This window comes from Ailuropoda melanoleuca, chromosome 16 (assembly GCF_002007445.2).
Source record: "Ailuropoda melanoleuca isolate Jingjing chromosome 16, ASM200744v2, whole genome shotgun sequence".
NCBI lineage: Eukaryota > Metazoa > Chordata > Mammalia > Carnivora > Ursidae > Ailuropoda > Ailuropoda melanoleuca.
The window spans coordinates 10,488,320-10,510,743 of NC_048233.1; the positions used below are offsets into that span (position 1 = coordinate 10,488,320).

General features: G+C 38.0%; 1 protein-coding gene across 1 annotated transcript in view; it reads right to left on the bottom strand.

Moving 5' to 3' along the window:
* The window catches only part of LOC105241797 (killer cell lectin-like receptor 2), a 91,890-nt gene that overhangs the window by 54,391 nt on the left and 15,075 nt on the right, over nucleotides 1-22,424 (bottom strand). Inside the window, exons 10-11 of the mRNA XM_034645986.1 lie at nucleotides 21,941-21,994; nucleotides 8,963-9,083 (exon numbers count right to left, since the gene is read on the bottom strand). Coding sequence (XP_034501877.1) covers nucleotides 8,963-9,083; nucleotides 21,941-21,994 — 175 coding nt within the window. The remainder of the gene's footprint in view (nucleotides 1-8,962; nucleotides 9,084-21,940; nucleotides 21,995-22,424) is intronic.

Consider the following 22,424-nt stretch of genomic DNA (forward strand, 5'->3'; position numbering starts at 1 on the left):
TATATATATATATATATATAATGGAATATTACTCAGTCATATAAAAGAATGAAATCTTGTCATTTGCAATGACATGGATGGAGCTAGAGAATATTATTCTCAGTGAAATACATCAGTCAGAGAAAGACAAATACCATATGACTTCCCTCGTATGTAGAATTTAAGAAACAAAACAGATGAACATATGGGAAGGAGGGGGGAAAGAGAGAACAGGAAGCAAAGCATAAGAAACTTTCTTTTTAAATAAATTATTTATTTACTTGAGAGAGAAAGAGCACGAGCAGGGGGAGGGACAGAGGGAGAAGCAGACTTCCCACTGAGCAAGAAGCCCAAAACTGTGCTACGGTGCTTAATCCCAGGATGCTGAGATCATGACCTGACCAAAAGGCAGATGCTTAACTAACTGACCACCCAGGTACCCACACAAGAAACTCTTAAGGATAGAGAACAAACTGAGGGTTGATGGAAGGAGGTGGGAGGGGGGTGATGTTTATTAAGAAAGGCACTTGTTATGAGCACTGGGTGTTATATGTAAGTGATGAATCACTAAATTCTACTCCTGAAATCAATATTACACTATATGTTAACCAACCAGAATTTAAATAAAAATTTGAAACAAACAAAAAAAGATAACTGTTTTAAAACAAAGCAGATATAGAATAATTCTATTTTACTAAAAACATTTCTATCTTCTTCTTCTTTTTTTTTTTTTTTTTTTTTGATAGAGAGGCTGCAAGAGCAGGGTGGGGAGGGCAGAGGGAGAGGGAGAGAATCTTAAGCAGACTCCATGCTGAGCACAGAGCCAGACACGGGGCTCAGTCTCACGACCCTGAGATCAAGACCTAAACAGAAAGCAAGAGTCAGACACTTAACAGACTGAGCAACCCAGAAGCCCCAAAACTTCTATTTTCTATGCATCTACTAACCTATTTATATGTCTTACTGTTTTATGTTCATAAATTGTATATACACAATGATTATTTCATGGTGATATAAAATATTTTGTATTTTTTAAAACTTTTTTCTTTATAGTTATCTGCAGCTTTAAGTTTGTGTAAATGGTGGGGAATATCAAAAAAGATATTATTGCCCATTGACCCAGGCACTCCAAGGGTCTTCACCCCCTTCCTTGTACTTGGCCTGCTTGCCTTTCCTACTCCCAGGGGCTGCTCCAAGGACACAGCCTTGGGCTAGTGACATGATATTGAGAACTCCTATACTGCGTACATTACTGAACCCAGCTAAGGCCTCTTTATAAACTTCTATAATTTGGCAGGTGGGTGTGGGGATCCATTCATCTTGCTGCTGCCCAAGACAAGCCTCCTAAGTTCCCCTTGCTTATCAAACCTTCCACCTGCCAATCTGGACTAGCCCCCTTCTTCCTTTGTTGTCTCCCTGACCTCTGAGTACAGGGGCCGATTACAAATTACACCAAGAAAGCTCAAGAGAGGGCTGCAAACCAACAGTAACGAATCTATAAATATTTAAAAACAAGACAAAGCAAAACAAAAAAGCAATTGTGAGTTAATTAAACAAGAAAATAAACAATGACTAGAAGGGAGTTTAAACAAATTTTTAAATGATTATGGATGGTGATATTCTTCTTCTTTGTAATTTTATGTATCGTAACATTTCTAATAATTTTAAACTCTGTCCTCCAGATGTTTGAACTGCACATTTTCATGCATTTAAGAATGTCGAATAAACTTTTTTTATATTTCACATGTCATACTTGTGATTGCGCAGACTCAGTAGGGAATATGTACAACAGTTGAAAACATTAAGAAACTACAAAAAATGTAGTCATTAAATATAGCACTTTAAAGCAGAAAAAGATGTATTTTGACTCTTGATGATTAGGAGATAAAGAAATGCACGTTTGTACCATAGATCATCAATTATGTATCATTTGATTAGAGCTTAAAAATGAAGCCTATGACAGATGTATGTTAACACACTTGATAGACATATATTAAAATAGTATACATTTAAATGTATATTTAATTTGCACACACACATTCAATATTTTAATTATATACCATTTTAATTTAATTAGAAGATGATATATGGGGCCCGGAAATAATCTCTAAAAAAGTGGTGGGTAGTTAACTGAAGGTACACAGGACTCATTTGCTGAATGAAGAAACAATATATGAATGAACTAATGTATATATGAGTGAATATATAAATACAGAGAGAGATACAAGGCTATTCCCCTAGCTGTTTTCTTGTTCTTCTCTCTGTGTTCTTCTCTTCTTTTCTTCTCTTTCTGTGTTCTTCTCTCCCTCTCACTCACACCCTGAAAGGTACTCTTTCTCACTCAGCCTTGGACAAAAATGAAACTACTTTGCGGAGAAAGTAAGAGACTAAAATAGAAGTGTGCTCGTTGAAGCTGATGTTTTCCCCCAAGCACTGGGGAAGGGAAAGCAGAAAAGCAGAGTAAGAGATGATATGGAGATGGATTCCAACAAGAGAACTTTTGAACATAAAGGAACAGAAAGCTGGAAATAACCCAGCTGGCCAGGGTCATGCATTTTCTACCACCTGCCTGTTGTCTTTGGGTGATTTAATATTTCAACAGTTCTGGACACTTTAAAGCTCTCCTCCAGGGAAGGTAGGCAACTTGGACATAGAATAGAGGGGTTGGAACCACAAAGGGATAATTTTGACCCTTGACTGAGATAGAATTGAACTGAACTTGTTCACAAATGGGATTCCCTTGAGAAAAGGCTCCTACAAAGGAAGAAATGAAACTTAGTGAGGGGGGAAAAAATGTAAGCCTTCATTCTGAGAGCAGTTTCTACTAGGGATATAACATTTAATCAGAAAATATGGCTTTGAAACGGAAAGGCTAATTGAGATGTTTTCTGAAGACATGAACAGCAGTTTCTCTTGCCAGAGAAAGCAATTCCAATGAAGGAATTCTGAGACTCACCATAGGGAATTGGTAAATATGATTAAGGTTTTCATCATGAAATAATTAAAAATAAACAAGAGGAGAGCTCGTGGGTGGTGGTTAAGCATCTGCCTTCAGCTCAGGTCATAATCCCAGTGTCCTGGGATCCAGACCCACCTCAGGCTCCCTGCTCGACTATTTATTTATTTATTTATTTGTTTATTTATTAAGATTTTATTTATTTATTTGACAGAGATAGAGACAGCCAGTGAGAGAGAGAACACAAGCAGGGGGAGTGGGAGAGGAAGAAGCAGGCTCATAGTGGAAGAGCCTGATGTGGGGCTCGATCCCATAACACCAGGATCACGCCCTGAGCCGAAGGCAGACGCTTAACCACTGTGCCACCCAGGTGCCTCACCTGCTCGACTATTTAAAATGCATTCCTGGACCCCATTTCAGAATCACTAAACCAGGAACTGAGGTGGGGCCCAACGATCTGTACTTTAACAAGCTCTCCAGATGATTCTGAGGGAAACTGAAGTCTGAACTCTTACTGATATTGACATCAGAAGCAAGTAAATCACAGCTGTGAAAAGTCCCTGACCTTAAATCCATGAGTGGGATAAATAACAAAGAGAAACTAAAAGGTCAAATAACCAGAGGTTGACCATAGTTCAGAAGTAAAGATGTCCCTGAGTATAAAATTCTTTCTTAACTTAGTACAAAATGGGAAAATGTTGAATCATTTATGTGGCATCTCATATTTCCATGGAATAAGGACCAGGCTCAATTACACTTTATGTTTCTGCCTCCATGCCCAAATTTTGACAACTGAAAAAGGTCACTTCCAGGTCCAAGCTAATAGAGCATCATCCCTCACTTGATGGTAATACACCAAGAGCAGACACAGTCCGGGGACAGGTTCAATTCACAACCTACGGAGATATAGCTCTGAACTCACCTCCCAGTGTTACATCCCAAAGACTTATCCACATTTGCATTTTTTCATGATCACCTGGTTTCCTACCACCACCTCCCCTTTCTTGGCCCACCTTCACTAATTACCAACTGGTTAAAGCTCAAAAAATATCATAATTTGATATTGCTTTGTCAAAGTGTATTCAAGCCAATAGTAAAATTTTAAAAATATGATTGGCACATAAGTGAGTTTTTGATCACCTGCGGCTTGTCTATGCCAACTCAACCCTCCACCATCGTGAGGATAACTGAAAGCCCATTATATAAAGCACTATACAATATGCTATGAAAATAAAACATAAAAATAGACTCAGATACTTCCTGACAGATTATCAACATATCTCGCCCAGCGGCTGGGGCTAGCTCGGGTATTTAAGCTAAAACCACGCAGGAAGTCTCAAGCTCAAGGAGCTCACTGTGTACCACAAGGCCCAGTGCAGTGTGTGGAGGCACGGTGACCCTGACGAGGGCCTCCTCTCTTCCCTCATTTTCATGCAACGTTCAAGAACAAGGCAAAAGGTAGATATTTAAAATAACATTGATTCAAGATTTACTTTTAAATCTTTGGCTTAGTTTAAATTTGGCCTCTTGGGTATGGATTCTTCCAGTACGGTCAGTAACAAACATTCCTATGAGAATCTGATATTGTATTAAAGTGTCTGGTGCTTGAAAATGTAGTGTTTGTGCCCAGAACTTGTTTTTACCTTGTTATTTTTGTTTTTCAGTATTTTTTGGTCTCCCTTCAATCTTGTGGAACTCTGTATTAAAAAAAACTGAATCCAGTCTTACAATCCAAATGTTGGTGAACTCAAACAACCAAGACTTTTAGAAACAGTGTTCTGTATTGTAATCGAATAATAGTGCCCAAAATCTCTCTCTCACAGGTAGATCATATCTTCTCCAGCAGATAAATATTTGGAAATATTATTTACTCATGTATCATGTCTGCTTTCAGAAATCTTTAAACGATGAAAAATATGTACAAAGTTCATTATGTCACACTATGTCACACTCATAAACAGAAGATTTAACAGTTCAAATGGGGAGAATTAAGAATATGAAAATGTATTATACCATTATTAGTCTTTTGCATCTGTCACCTTTCCTTATAGATTATGTTTCTCTCTCTCTCTCTCTCTGTCTGAGTTGACCATATGTTCACTAAACGCAGAAATTGTGTCTTACTCACTTTTGTATAACCAGCACATAGTGCAATGTCTGGCATGTATGAAAGACACTAGATACTTACTGAGTAAGTGACTATTTTCATGGTGAACATAGCAGAGGACAAAGAATTTTACATTATGATAAGTGAAAAAAACTTCCATTCCATTGCTTTGTTGTCCTAGCACTTGACTTCTTCTTATTGATAACACGTAATGTTATTTCTGGCTAATCATTGTTAAAAATTGGGGCAATAAGGAAAATATGAAGAAAAAACCCTTAAAATTGCCTGATAAAATATATTTTGATATATTTCCTTTCCATATTTTCTATGCATATTTTGTACATGATAGGGATTACACATAATTTTACAATACAATTTTTTCAATTAACCTTATGTCAGAAGCATGTCCTATCATTGAACACTTCATAAAAATAATTTTAAAGTTTTCATATTTTTCATTCGGATGGTTGTATATATTCAACCCTCCCACTATTGTTGGACATGAGATTTTCCCTGCTATTTGGCAATTCAAATAATGCTGGGGTAAAAATCTAAGTGTGTAGCACTTTGTTCACATACATCGTTTTCTGAAGACAGTAGATTCTAGAAGTGGACTCATTAGCTCAAAAAGTACTACCATTTTTAATACTGAAATATATTTTGCTAAGTTCATTTGCAGTAGTGTTCTGCTAACATTCCCAATAGCAGTTTATGAGAATAGATATTACTTTATTTTTTTTATTATATTATGTTAGTCACCATACAGTACATCCCTAGTTTTTGATGTAAAGTTCCATGATTCATTACTTGCCTATAACACCCAGTGCACCATGCAATACGTGCCCTCCGGATATTACTTTATTTTTAGGCGCGAGACTTCTCTAAATTGAAGAGCCTTGATTTTAGAGCTTGGTCTGTGTGGTGGTGCCATCTTGTGGTAATAGTACAAAATTACAACATCAGAAATGAAAACGATCTTCGGAAACTACAGCAAGCAGAATTAAATTTATAAAGTGGCAGCAGATATCAGCAGTCTTATACGTTTTCAAAAAGCACTCTTGCTATTTGGATTGTTTTTAAATTATCAGTAACCAGATAAAATAAAGTTTAAATAAAATTCAGCCTAAATTTCTGGAGCACCTCTCACATGGTGGCTATTACATCAATTGCTGAAGAAAAGGTGAGTCACAGCGCACGACCTCAAGGAGTTTATAGGTTTAATCAGGATACAAATCGGGGGGCGCCTGGGTGGCTCAGTCATTGGGCGTCTGCCTTTGGCTCTGGGTGTGATCCTGGAGTCCTGGGATAGGGCCCTGCATCTGGCTCCCTGTTCCACTGGGAGCCTGCTTCTTCCTCTCCCACTCCCCCTGCTTGTGTTCCCTCTCTCACTGGCTGTCTCTCTCTCTGTCGAATAAATAAATAAAATCTTTAAAAAAAAAAAAAAGATACAAATTAGGAAGCAAACTGACCATTACAAACCTGACCATAGGCTTTTGCAAATGGAAAATAAAAGTTACTAATATTTGTGTTTTGAATTACTTAAAATAGCCTCCAATCATCTTTCCCACCTTCTGATATTCATGCCATTGCCTAATCCTTTTCTAAGGAGTGTGAACTGGTTTCTATATCTCTCCCCCATCTCCTCCCACCCCCGCGAGAAACAAAGAGCTCTAATGTGACTAGCCCTGTGGAGAGACCCATGAAGCAAGAACTGAAGTCTCAGGCAATAACCAGGGAGGTCCTGAGGCCAGCCAACAGCCACATGAGTGAGCTCCAAAGCAGACCCTTCCTCATCAAGCTTTGAGTGAGACCCCAACTGTGGCCCACGCCCCGAGGGCGGCTTTGTGAGGAAGGAGAAGTCAGAGCAACCCAGAGGAGCCATGCCTAGCAGCTGACGCACAAAACTGTGAGATTGGTTGTAGGGTAATTCATGACACAGAATTAGCTAATTCCGTAATAAAGGGAATTTGAAACCTGCTTAAACATTTCAATTTAATTGCTCAAGTCCTATACAAAATTTAAAATGCTATCAAAGAGTCTACCTCTTTTGACACCTCAAATGCCTCCAGTGGCAAACATACACAAATAAGTTTATTTCAAAATCTATTACTATTCTTATACTAAACTCAACTTAAAACATAACAGTAGTTTTTAACCTTCATTTTGCTTGTTATTCCTATAATTTTTTATACTTCTCTAAGGCTATAATTGTACTTTCCAATAGGTGCTTTACTATGTCCTTTGTACCTTCCCGGGCTTACAGTAATGTCCTTAGATCAAAAAGCAAAATATTTCAGGAAATATTTTGTCAAACAACTAATTTTTAGTCAGAGTTTGGGACCTCTTTGCTTTTCCCACTGTGACCTACCTGAAACTACAGACCATTAAGTTACCTATTGTGTAAGCGTTAAACTTCAGTTGTTACAAAAATAGCACATTTTACTTATTTTTTTTAAGATTTTATTTATTTATTTGTCAGAGAGAGAGAGAGCACAAGCACGGGGAACAGCAGGCAGAGCAGGCAGAGGGAGAAGCGGGCTCCTGCTGAGCAGGGAGCCCATGCCAGGCTCGATCCCAGGAACCTGAGATCCTGACCTGAGCTGAAGGCAGATGCTTAACTGACTGAGCCACCCAGGTGTCCCCAAAATAGCACATTTTAAATCTTTACCTTTCACACAGGTTTTGGATTTTTATGACCCAAAATCTTTGCTATAAATAATATCTTTATATCTCATTTGGGCAACATTTCCTTATGCATTATCCTATTATTATCGTATATTAATATTATGTGTTACACCATTACAAATTATGTACAGGCATACCTTAGAGATATTGTGGGTTCAGTTCCAGGGGAGTAAATGATTATTTTCATTTCCCAGTGCCTAGAAAATCATGTTTACGCTATACTGTAATCTTTCAAGTGTGAAATATCTTTAAGAAAAATGTGCATACCTTAATTTAAAAATACTTTGTTGCTAAAAAATGCTAACCATCATGTGAGCTTCCAGTGAGTCACCATGTTTTTGCGGTGGGGGGTCTTACTGTCCATGCCTGCTGACTCACCAGGGTGCTGGTTATGAAGGCTGCGGTGGCTGCAGAGTTTCTTAAACTAGGACAACGGTGAAGTTTGATGTATCAGCTGACTTTTCCTTTCGCTTCCACTCAATTCCTGACATTAGTATTTATCTCCTTAAATGACAAAACAAACAAACAAACAAAACCTTAAACAGCAAATGCACACTGACTCTCCGTCAAATAAAACAAGATTATCTTTCCGGTACTTGCTGCACTGTGATGAATTCACGGATCCAGGGAGAGATGATGACTTGTTCTCTGAGATGCTGGACTGAGCCTCAGAAGACCTTAAGTATGTTAAGAATATTATTTCTTCTCCACCATTAAAATGCTCAAGAGTAATGTTTATGCAGATCAGATGCAAGAAGACAAATTTTGATCCATAATAAAGAAAACTATTCTAGGAGCAGTTAAAATCTGTGATTGACTGCCTTGGGAAAAAATGAGTTAGATTTCCCCAGAGGTGTTCAAACAGGGTAGATCATCACTTAGCAGGGACTTCTGGACATAAAGATCCTGTTCGAACATAAGTGTTCTGTAAAAATAAATGCTCACTATGATCATAGTTCCTGTCAGTTCTAGATTGTATTTTCTTTCATCATGAGATTTCACATTCTGTAAACATTCTCCTCAGTCATTTTGGGAGAGTAGAGAAACATATTGAGATAAAATATGGGGAAAGAAGAACCTTCTCCATAATGGTTCAAGACAAAAAAACCATTACATACGATTCCTACATCCCATATGACATATGGGTTTAGTTGTCAATAAAAAATAATATAGGAGTAGATTTTCTTCCTTTTGTATGAGACTTCCTTTGAAGGGCCTTTCTAAGTAAAGCTTACTTTGGGATTTCCCATTTGTGACCTTCTGTAGATCTGAGGAATGCTGCTGTGTCGATCACAGATGGAGAAATAGTTTAATCCGAGGAGAGCGAAACCATTAGGTGTTAAGACAAAATGTGATCTATAATCAGAAAAATATTAAAATAACAGGTCAGGAACTAAAATACATAAGAGCAGAGCTGTCAGAGAAAAAGCAGGGAGAGAAGCTGCAGCTCTGGCTGCCTGAGAGTTTAAAGATTGAAGACCCTTTTATTTCTAAGCCACAAATCACAAGGTTTTCCATTTATGTTGCCCTGTTTTGTTTTTAATCTTAAACCATCTTGCTTTACAGTGCAACACATCCTTTGTATATTGTAATATCAGATTATAAGAACGCAGTTTATAGCTACAATAATAGTAAATACAAAATTCTTCTGATTTCTCCATCTTGTTTTTCCCACTTGTCAAATTACCTAGTTTATGTGTTTAATTCAGTATGAGCTCCCTCTTCTGTGTGATGAGGAACCAATTGAAATTGTTTCTTAGACATGTATCTGGACATAGATATCAAAGAAACCCAGAGATCAAGTAACGAAGCACTGGTCTAACAGTTCAACAACATCATCAATGCCATTGGCTCTCAATGTCTTCCTAATCTGTCCTTGGGCATGTTGACAACCTCATTGCCACAAAATAGCTGCCACAGCTCCAGGTAACTGTCAGTATTCAGGAAAACAAAAAGAGAATAGAGACAATGAAAGCCATTCCAGAAATTTTCTAGGAAACTTTGTCTTAAATTTCAGTGTCCAAAGGTGGGTTGGGTGGCCATTCTCACTGCACGGGGAGCCAGGAAAGGGAGTAACTTGTTGGAATGGCAGGAGAAAAGGTGATTTGGAAAAGCTCATGGATTGGCCAACAGTCTCTGCCGCCCTAGGCTAAGGCTAACACAAGATTTAACCAGGTATCAACAAATGTTTAATTTACTTACTACTTATCCCCCAAAGTAAATGTAAAGGTAATGGGTCCAGAGGGCATTTTTACCTTACAGAAAAGAAACTAGTAATTATATACCACAGGATATAGGGAATAAAGAAAAACCTTCTATGGTGTTACTTGTTTGGTATTATTATCCTCTGCTAGTTTATCTGTAGCAATATTCAGTGAAGATAAACAAATAAATGAATGAATAAAAGACAAACCAACCTTAAAAGCAAAGGAATCTAAATCATTGCCTTTGAGGAAATAAACACAACGGAGTTAGAAGAATTCCACCTGAGGTCTGTGTCCAGGGTAGGGGTGATGACCACAGGAAGGAAAGAAAATCTTTAATAGAGAAGTAAAGAGGGGCGCCTGGGTGGCTCAGCGGTTAAAGCATCTGCCTTCGGCTCAGGGCGTGATCCCAGCGTTGTGGGATCGAGCCCCACGTCAGGCTCCTCTGCTATGAGCCTGCTTCTTCCTCTCCCACTCCCCCTGCTTGTGTTCCCTCTCTCACTGGCTGAGTCTGTCTCTGTCGAATAAGTAACATCTTTAAAAAAAAAAAATTAAAAAAAAAAAAAAAGAAGTAAAGAGGGATGAGTTTCTGGACCTGAGCCAAAGAAGAGAAAGAGAAACCGTTTGGGCCTCAGCAGGAATCTTCAGATATATTTTTGATCTTTCTACAATATCCATTCTCACATCTTCTCTTTAAATAGCTACCCTTTATTTGTCTTTTCTGGCTGAACACCATGCTGGTTTGTCCCTATTCATGGTTCCTCCAACAATGTCCCATATCCCACTTTCCTTCTGGCATCACAATGGTCTATGGAGAGTTATGTGTTTGGCCTATAATCGCTCTGAGTGAAATTCATTCTTCCATCTTGTCCAACTGGCAAAACACATACTCATTCTATAAATAAAATTGAATGGATTTCTTTGAAAAAGTCCTCCCTGTGCCTGAGCAGAGTTAATCCCATCCTACCTATGGGTTCTCAGATCACCTTAATTATGACCGAATTACTTGTGCTTTCACATAACATTTCAATTATTTGTGGATATTTCTCCCCACAAGGTTTGAGCATGTCAAGGGGAAGCTCTATGATTTAATTACAATATCATTTCAGTACTAAGTATAATGCCTTATGCATAGTAAGTGTTAAACACTCTTGAACAACTGAATAAAGGAACAAATGAATGCTCTTTTTGAGGGAGATAATTACAAACAAAACTAAAAAGAAGGAGCCATTAGTCTTTAAAGTATCTAAAAAAGAATGATTTGATTCCCTCAAAAGGGTTTCTCTCAGCTAATATAAAAGTACTCATTTTCAAAAAGTTTTCAACTTATAAGGAAAAAAGAAATCTCATAGAGTTTTTTATCTGTATGCCTCCAAAGAAGAAACATTCCTTATCTGCATTATAGTTTATAATTAAGAATAAAGGCTAACTTAAAAAGATGATACAAGGCATTCACAAAAATACTATTTCTAAAGAACAAAGGTAAACTTATATCTTTACTTTTCTTGGTCTTTGAAATTCACTTCCAAAGAAAAGAAACTCTGGAGGACCCAGTATTATTCCATCACCAGAATAGAAATTCTTCTACTCAATGACCTCCTTCTAATTTAGTAGGATTCTACTTGGAAATATTCTAATCCAGGAGATTTACTCCCTTCACTAAATTTTATTGTTCTGAGTTTATTCTCCTGTTCTTGAATTTCAAATATCAATCCCCGTCAGACAGAATTAAGGATGTTAACAAAATCTCTAAAAACAGTAGTTGATCACATGTTTGACCTTACCAGAAAGTGCCACACACAGTTTGGTAAGAAAGAGAGGTGAGAGGGGTTCACTTTCCCTAATACAGGCTGAACAGAAAGAAAAGATCTGATGTGCTGAACAATTGAAAATATTCCCAGCAGTAGGACAGGGGATCTTGACCTTTCAGAGACACTCTGAAAGTTTCTGTTCTGGTCATAATTTTTATATACGTTTACATTTTTCTTTTTTTTTAATTTAATTTTATTTATTTGTTTGAGAGAGAGAGAGAGAGAGAATAGGCAGGTGAGGGGGCAGAGGCAGAGGGAGAAGCTTAGCAGGGAGCCCTATGCAGGACTTGATCCCAGTAACCTGGGATCATGACCTGAGCCAAAGGCAGACACTTAATCAACTGAGCTACCCAGGCACTCCATGTTTACATTTTTCTTAAAAGACCCTTGCTGCTCTCTTTACCCAGGGCATAGAGCCAAAAACAAGCATCTACGAATAAATATTTTTGACTCATAATTGGAGGGGGAAAAATAATGTAGACGACGAGATAATGAAAGAAAGGAAGGAAAGAAAGAAAGGAGACAGAAAAAAAAAGACGGAAATAATTTGGTCAAAATTGTGACTACTTAGCTAAGAATCTCTGTAATCATTTTGCATGTAGTTCCCATATGGAGCTCTCATCTTTCCCTGATGTTTGCATGATGGCAGAGGAAATCCAAGAACTAAGAGGACACAAGAGTGTTCTGTCTACAGCACTTGCCACAGCAGGGCAGACAGAGTTAAAGAAGAAAATGCATGAGAGAATTCTCTGCTTCGAAAACACTACAAATTCATACCGTGGGTATGAGAGGTAGAAAAATGATCTCTTAATTAGCCAGAGAAAAGATTATAAATCCTGAAATTTGTCATTTTATAACTGTTCTTATGTTTTTACTTTGTTAAATTATTGGGTAAAAAACTGCACAACTTTCTTTTCTTTCAATGAAAGAATAAAAGAATATGGTTTAATAATTAAATTATATGATAAAATAGGTATTATATATTATGTACAGCATTGTTGCCACGTCTGGAAACATAAAGTTATAGAATAAGGGTTTGTTGCGCTTACTTCAAAACATGACATTACATGATATGGGCATTGTGTTGTTTCTCGTTAGCAATATGTTATGCAAAACAGGAATAAATGTCCCACATTAATGTAACATTTACATCTGTCCCAAACCACGTTTCTGTGAAGAGTTGCTTCTCATTATTTTTGTCTCTGATTTTCAGTGTATAAGCCTGCACCTTTAGCACATCCCGTAAGTAATCAAATGGGTCAATGTGTAAAAAGTAAATGTAAACATTATCTATATTTCTAAGCTTTAGCAACCCTGTATTTCATGTTATTTATATTCTGAACCTCTCGCTGTTATAATATCCATTTCTCATTAGTAAGTTATTTCCTATCTTGGTTTTGTTTGTTAATTAATAATCACTTTGCCATTCAGCCTAGATTAGGCAGTGACGTGCATATTAATTTTAAATATCTTTTACTTACCATTGTTTCCTATACACAGTAGTTTGCTTAATTAACATTTCTTGAATAAAAATGGACTCTAAAAATTTCTTTATTTTTACCTTTGAAGTACATTGTGCATATGTGACACTTTAAGTTCACACTCTCCAGAGCTTTATGTCCTCTGACGGTTTTACCAAAATAAATATTCTGAAAGTTTTTTCAAAGGAAGTCTTAGAGCTACCAATCCTCTGCTTATACTTTTCGACACTGGAAAATAGTTTTCTTCATATTCAATCAAAGAAATTCCATCTTTTTTTAAATGCTCACTGCTCTTTTAAGATATCCCTATAAAAGCCACTGATGTGGTTTTTTTTGTATCGCTTTAATAAAAAAAGCAAACTGCTACTAAGTGAGGAAATAAACCTGTTTTAAATTAACATAAATTATGAAAGAAGGTTAAACAATACTTCCCAATGCAATTCATATGAACAAACATTGACTTAATGTGATCCGAAGGGACATAACAGAAGACAAAGGAGTTTCCCTGAGCAGGAGAGTGGAGTTAATGCTGACTGGCTGGAATGTGATCAACTCTACAAAGGTCCCACGTGAGCTGACTCCCCAGAGAAGCTGAGAAAGGAAAAAGCACATCCAGCCAAATGAAACTCGTGCTAGGGCACCCACGGGGGAAACAACCAGTGTTGGGCATACAGAATTCAAAGTACAATAACCACTTCAGAAGCCCAACTTACCTTAGGGATTTTGGTGTAAAATACCTGGATTCTACTTGGAGATGCAAACAAAGACATGGCAGATAAATTCAAAAGAAGGAGAAAATGGACAACAGCTCTCTGCCACAGTCAATCTGCTCTAGCCTTCTCTTTACATCATGAGTAGGCATTTGCCCAGGGAACTTACTATCAGTTAAACCGTTGGTTTTGTTTTCCCATGTTTTGTTCTGTTTTCTTTTACCAGATTCAATTTGTATCTACACCTGGTCTTACTGCTCCTGTAATAGACTGAAAGGCCTATTGGAATAATTAGCATAATAATTTGCATGGAACCGTTGTACTTACCTTTTTTTTTTATGTTATGTTAGTCACCATCCAGTACATCATTAGTTTTTGATGTAGTGTTCCATGATTCATTGTTTGCCTATAACACCCAGTGCACCATGCAATACGTGCCCTCCTTAATTACCCATGACTGACCAATCCCAATTCCCCACCCCCCTCCCCTCTGAAGCCCTCAGTTTATTTCCCAGAGTTCATAGTCTCTCATGGTTCATTCCCCCTTCTGATTAACCCTTTCATTCTTCCCTTCCTTCTCCTACCGATCTCCCTGCTATTGCTTATGTTCCATGAATGAGTGAAACCATATGATAATTGTCTTTCTCTGCTTGACTTATTTCACTTAGCATAATCTCCTCCAGTCCTGTCCATGTTGCTGCAAATGTTGGGTAATCATTCTTTCTGATGGCTGAGTAATATTCCGTTGTATATATGGACCACATATTCTTAATCCAGTCATCTGTTGAAGGGCATCTCGGCTCCTTCCATGATTTAGCTATTGTGGACAATGCTGCTATGAACACTGGGGTGCATATCGCCCTTCTCTTCACTACGTCTGTAACTTTAGGGTAAATACCCAGTAGTGCAATGGCTGGGTCATAGAGTAGCTCAATTTTTAACTTTTTGAGGGATCTCCACACTGTTTTCTGAAGTGGCTGTACCAACTTGCATTCCCACCAACAATGTAAGAGGGTTCCCCTTTCTCCACATCCTCTCCAACATTTGTGTTTCCTGCCTTGTCAATTTTTGCCATTCTAACTGATATAAGGTGGTATCTCAATCCGGTTTTGATTTCAATTTCCCTAATGGCCAATGATGTTGAACATTTTTTCATGTGTCTGTTAGCCATTTGTATGTCTTCATTGGAAAAGTGTCTGTTCATATCTTCTGCCCATTTTTTGATTTGATTATTTTTTTCTGGTGTTGAGTTTGAGAAGTTTTTACAGATCTTGGCTATCAGCCTTTTTTCTGTAGTTTCATTTGCAAATATCTTCTCCATTCTGTGGGTTGCCTCTTTGTTTTGATGACTGTTTCTGTTGCTTGCACATACCGTTTTTGAACACCTATGAGAACATATACATCTGCCTTGGTACCCAGGAACATATCCATGATTATCACTAATTATTATTATCAATCATTATTCTTAACCTATTAGGACAACGCAAAGGAATCTGAGCTAAAGCTAAAGATCAGAGCTACATCATTGTCAGAGGGGAGGCAAGCAGCCAGGGCACAAACCCCAACACCAACGATTAATTAATTGACTGATCAGAGTTTAACAACACAGGGAAGCCTCTACTACCCCCCATTCTAGGAACAAAAGAAGGAGATGGTTTCCCGGAGCCAGGATCACTGGCAGAAGAGACATCCAACAAGAGGCAGGAACACAGAAGTAAAGTAGCTGTTGCTGGAGATGCAACCTCAAGTCCAGAGGGCTTAATACTACCCTGCCTTCTCCCTCCCTCCCATCCTCCAACTTCCCATCACTCTCTCCTATGGACAAAACCCACCTTAAATCCTGGAGCCTTGTTTTGCAAAACACAAGTTATGTCCCTTCTCAGAATCTCAACCTCAGCTTCACACATCTGTTGGGGCCTTAACCCCTGGTCTTGCACGGTTGCCTCTGCAATGATCACCAATGGGTGTGGTTGTGTGTTTCCAATGTGTGAAGTCAATACTGAACTGTTGAGCTCTAAATACCATTTCCAGACTCAGAGAAGCAACACATCACAATATATGAGATGGGGATTCACCAGCAGCTGTACACACTATAAGGTANACTGTTGAGCTCTAAATACCATTTCCAGACTCAGAGAAGCAACACATCACAATATATGAGATGGGGATTCACTAGCAGCTGTACACACTATAAGGTAAGGTTACTTGTGTACTCTAGGCATGAACTATAACTAATGAGAGACAAGAAATGGAAAGAAATTGGCACACTGATTATCTGTCCACTCCTCCCTTCCGTGGACTGCTTACACCTAGGATGTTTCTGTGAAGCCACATTCCCCGTGGTTGAGTGACAGCCTTGTTGCTTCATGGAGCTGTGGCTACCTCAGTTATGTGTCACCTTGTACTTGTTTCCTGTTCTCTCCCACTGCTCTTTTCCTTTATTTCCACTGCCCTGGAAAGCATTGATAGCACTGAAGGTTTGCCCTCAGGCTTTATTTTAGGACACAGGCAAATGCAACCTGGAAGAGTTAGCTGCCCTGCCATGCAAAGTTGAGAGACTAAGAGCAAAGAATACATCTGAGTACAAAGAGGCCCAGAGGCATTGCCATCCTTATATTCTTATGTAAATCTTACTTAACAATTTCAAGCTTCAACCCAGTACAAGGCCACTTCTGCTATACCAAGAAAGAGGCTCTCACCCTCTTCCCAATAAGAAGAGACACAGAGCCCCATTAGTGTCCACCTCAGACTACTGGCCCTCCAAATGGTATGGAATCTTCCCCACCAGCTCTACATGTGGCCCCTCATAATCTGGAAATATGCACACCATTGATAAATTCTATTAACACTTCCTAAACAAAATGGCAATGGAAAAGGAAGAAGAAAAAATATATAATCCCTTATCACATAGACATAAAAATATCAGCTACCAATATCATCATTCCTGTGAAGGTCATGAAGCCATACTTGATATCATCACTTTCACCTCCCACCACTCATTCATTAGCTCTAATTCCTCAACTAGTTGGGATTCTTTATCCAGTGGAATGACCCCTCCTACCTGTTCATCTCCTACTTTACTTTACATACAAGTTTTATTTAACTGGACGTCTCCATTATGTCCTCTTTTACCTTGGACCCTCCGGACTGTTGTACTAATAGAACCACCTGAGAACTAATCCTGCAGTACAATAGCTGTCCAGGCAGGTGTGGGATGATCTTTCATTGTGATTTTGATTTGCATTTTTCTGGTGATTAGTTGTCTTGGACATCTATCTTTTCACAAATCATTGGGCTATTTGCATGTCTTTTTGAGAGAAGTGTCTGTTCAGGTCTTTTGCCTGTTTTTAATTAGACTATTATTATTATAATTGAGTTGTAGGAGTCCCTTTGGTATTTTGGATATTGACCCCTTATCATAAACTTAGGTTATGAATAGTCTCTCCCATTCTGTCAGTCACCTTTTAACTCTGCTATTTCCTTTGCTGTGCAGAATCTGTTATTTTGATGTAGGATCCCTTTTCTAATTTTTGTTGTTTTTGCCTGTGCTTTTGGTAATACATATAAATGCCATAGCTATGACCAATGTCATAAAGCTTTACCCATATCTTTTCTTCTAGAATATACACAATGTCAGTTTTTATGTTTAAGTCTTTGATCCATTTTGAATTGATTTTTGAGTATGATGTAGGATAAGCATCCAGTTTCATTGTTTTGCATGTGGATGTCCAATTTTCCTGACATTATTTGTTGAGGACTTTCCTTTCTCCATTGTGTTTTCTTGGCACCCTCGTCAAGGATCAGTTGACTGTATATGCATGCCTTTATTTGGGGGCTCTGTCGTGGTCTATTGGTCTATGTGTCTGTGTTTGTGATAACGCCATGCTGTTTTGATTACTGTAGTTCTGTAATGTATTTTGAAATGAGGATATAGGATGCCTCCAGCTTATTCTTTTTTCTCAGGATTGTTTGAGCTATCTGGGTTCTTTCGTGACAGCATATGAATATTGGGATTATTTTTCTCTATTCTGTAAAAATTCTATTGTGAATTTGATGAGAATTTCATTGAATTTGTGGAGAGCTTTGCATAGTGTGGATATTTAACAATACTGAGACTTTCAATTCATGAATGCACAAAAACTTTTTTTCATTTGGGTTTTTCAAATTTCTTTCATCACTTTATTGAGGTTTTCATTGTACTTTTTTGTACTTGTCTTCCTTCTTGGTTAAATTTATTCCTAAACATTGTATTCTTTCTGATGCTATTGTAAATGGGATTGTCTCTTAATTTCCACTGTTAGTATGTATAAACACAACTGAGTTTTACTTTTATTTTATATCCTTTAGCCTCATTGAATCTATTTACTTTTTCTAATAAAGAAAGAAAAGGCAACCAAATAAGAAAAGAAGAAACTAACCCTGCCATATCAGGCACACTAGGGAGTTAGCGTGCAGCTGCACTAAGGGACATCCCCATTACAGATGCCCCATCTCTGTACAACTCCTGCATCATATGCCCTCTGCACTAAAGTTTAAGAGGTCATTTGTGAGACTTAGGCCCTTAGCTTCAGACAATGATCAATGACAAAGCATCTTGACTTGGCCTTGCCTTTACCTCTTCTGGACATCCAATATCTACTCACAGCACAGAAGATCTGCTTCCTATGTTCATCTGATGGTTACAGATTATTAGCATTTCTACATTCTACAGGTTTTTCGTAAATAATTTTTGATCATTTTTGATTACATTTCACCCTCCTAAATCACCTGACAATTCAATGGTAGCAGTACAAATAACTAAATTTCTTGTGGGGGAGATCTGAGTTTTTCTTTCCAAAGCAAGCATGAGACAACATGAGGACAGCTATCCTTACACCTGCTCTCTAAGTATGGTTTGGATCCTAAGGAAGTGATTGAAGATAATACAGAATTCTCTGTTCTGTCATATTGTAAACACTATAGACTTTCTTGCTGGTTAATGGCATATATGCTTATTTAGAGAGGGGTATGTGACGTCAACCAAATCCTCACTGTAAACTCCCTTGGATAGCAGCAATCCTGCCTTTCATTAGAGAGCACCATCTTACACCAAGGTTCCTTGAAAACAGAGGCTTAGGCCAACATTATAGGTGATACACCACTTAATGGGGGAAAGGAGTAAAACCCAAAGGAAGCAGGCATGAGAGGCAAAAGGAAAGGGAAATGAGTCAGGGAAGAAGGAAAAGGAAGCACAAGATGGTAGGATTTTAGGCTGGCCACAGCTTCACAAGAAAACAGGCTTTTACTCATTCAATGGAACATCTCTGAGGAGCCTTTATGGAAACTCTGCACCTCTAAACAGTCCATTACATTGGTGGAGGGGGCTTGCAATTCATTGGCAGCCTCTTTCCTGTCTCCTGTCTTATTCTGTGAAAAGTTGCCATGTAGGGTCTTATATTCTTGTATTTCTGCATTGTGTTACCTGAACACTTCAGGAAACCTCTGGAAACCCATAGCCTCTGAGGGATCTGGTCAACCTGGGCACTGGATCTGCTGTGGCTCCTGCCAAGGTGCACACAGTGGAGGCCATGCCAAAGTCTGGCCACTGTATGGGTTATGATAGCCTAGTTTTATAACCATGGGTATAGAACATGTGTTGCTGGGGCTGGGCTTCCTGGGAACTAGGCAAGCACTCAGCAGAGTGAGACAGATGGGGCTGAGAGACCAGGGAAAGCACATAAACAGGTCTAGCACACTGCCCAATGACGCAAGATGCTCAAAACCTTTATTAAAACTTCACAAACTTTTTAGGTCTCATATAGATAAAAATCTATGTGTGACAACAGGATTTAAAGCTTTCACTTGAGGGGCACCTGGGTGGCTCAGTCAGTTAATGGTCTGACTTTGGCTCAGGTCATGATTTCAGGGTCCTGGGATGGAGCTCAGTGTCAAGCTCTGCTCTCAGCAGGGTGTCTGCTTCTCCCTCTCCCTCTGCCCTTCCCCCTGCTCATGCTCTCTCTGTCTCTCTCAAATTAGTAAATAAATAAAAACACTTTCACTGAAGAAGTCACGAAAATAAAAGCAGTCATATTCAAAATAAGTAGAAGAGAGAAAATAATGAAGATAAAAGATGAAATAAATAAAATGAAAAATGGACAAATATAAACAAATCAATGAAACAAAAATCTGGTTCATTGGCAAGATCAAAATTTGATAATCTCTAGCTAGACTGATCAAAACAGAAGAACACAAATACAACAACATCAGAAACATAAACATATCAGAAAACAAGACAGGATTATACATCCTACACACAGTATACAGATAATAAGGCAATATTATTGTTATGGGTTGAATTGTATCCTCTGAAAAGATATGCTTAAGTCCTAACCCCTGCACCTATGAACATGACCCTATTTGGAAATAAGGTCTCTGTAGGTGCAGTCAAATTGAGATGAGGTCATTAGAGTGGGCTCTAATCCAATACGGCTGGCATCTTGTATGGAAAGGAAACTGTAAGTAAGACAGAGACGCACAGGGAGGATGCAATGTGCTAAGAGAGGCAGAAAGTGAGACATGCAACTATAAGCCAAGTAACGGCATGAGTGAACAGCCACCATGAAAAGCCAGGAAGAAGCAGAGAAAGATTCCACCCAAATCTCAGAGGAAGCATACTGACACCTGGATTTTGGATCTCTGTCTCCCAGAACAGTGAGAGAATAAATTGTGATGGCTTTAAGCTGGCGAATTTGTGTACTTAGTTACAACAGCCCTAGGAAATTAATACAACTGTGAAAAACACTAAAACTACACATCTGACGATTTAGACAAAATCAACAAATTCCTCAAAAGATAAAGATTATCAAAATTGACAAGAAACAGAATGTCTAAAGAGCATCTATTGAAGAAATGGTATTCCTAATGAAATATAATCTCTGAAAGAAAACTTCAGACACAGATTATTTCTCTAGTACATTTGAGCAAATACTTAAGGAATAAAATTCAAATGCCACCCCACAAAATAGATGGCTATTCAGAAACATCCCAAATGAATACATAAGGCCAGTATTTCTCCAATACCGTAAACAGATAAAGACATTTAAACAAATTAGGGGAACCTGGGTGTCTCAGTTGGTTAAGTGTCCAATCGTGATTTCAGCTCAGGACATGATCTCAGGGTCATGAGATGGAGCAGTGACTTGGGCTGCTGGCTCAGCAGGGGGTCTGCTTCTGTCCATTATCCTCTCCCTCTGCCCCTCTCCTGGCTCACATGTGCTCTCTCTCTTACATAAAGAAATCTTTTAAATAAATAAATAAAATGACAGACCAACATCCATCATGAATATTGGTACACAATTTTTAACAAAATATTACCCAAGCAAATCTACCAATATATAAAAAATGATAATAAATACAACATGACCACATGGGAATTACCCAAGAAATACAAGTTTTCTTTAACATCGAAAAACCATAATACCATCTATCATATTACAAATATAAGAGAATATCTCTATAAATGACTCAAAAGATACAGAAAATTTATATAACAAAATTCAATTTCCATTCATGGTAAAAGTCTTAATCAACAGGAATAGAAGGGAATTTCCTCAACATGGTAAACAGGATCTCCAAAAACCTGCAGCAGACCTCACATAGAAGCGCAAAAAACTAAATACCTTTTTTTTTTTATAACATGGGAAACAAGATAAGGATGACTCCCATCACCACTCTCTTCAACATTGTACCAGAGGTCCTAAGCAGTAGAATTAAAAAAGAGAGAAAAAGGCAGGAAAGGAAGAAGTAAAGCTTTCTATATATTTTTAAAAGATTTTATTTATTTATTTATTTATTTATTTGAGAACACTTACGACTCCATAAGAACACAGACAAACCCAGTTTAAAAAGAAATTGAACAGGGATGCTTGGGTGGCTCAGTTGGTTAAGCATCTGCCCTCAGATCAGTTCAGGATCCCAAGGTCCTGGGGTCCTGGGATCCTGGGATCAAGCCCTGTGTTGGATTCTCTGCTCAGTGCAGAGCCTGCTTCTGCCCCTCGCCCTGCTTGTGCTTTCTTGCTCTTTCTGTCAAATAAAAAAAAAAAATCTTAAAAAAATAATATAAAATAAAAATTATAAAAGTTTGAACGGATACTTCAATGGGCGAAAAATGGAACAGACACTTCTCAAAAGAAGATACACAAATGGCCAATAAACACATGAGAAGATGCTCAATGTTATTACTTTTCAGGAAAATACAAACCAATAAAACAGTGAGATACCATTACACACGTATCATAATGGCTCAGTTTTAAGCCATGGACAATATCAAGTACTGGCAATGATATGGAGAAACTGAAACTCTCATATGTTGCTACCAGGAATACAAAATGTTGCAACCACACTGGAAAACAAACTAGAAGCTTCTTATCAAATTAAACATGCACTTACCTTAGGACTCAATGATCAAATTCCTAGGTATTTAATAAACAGAAAGAAACGAAAACACCTGTCC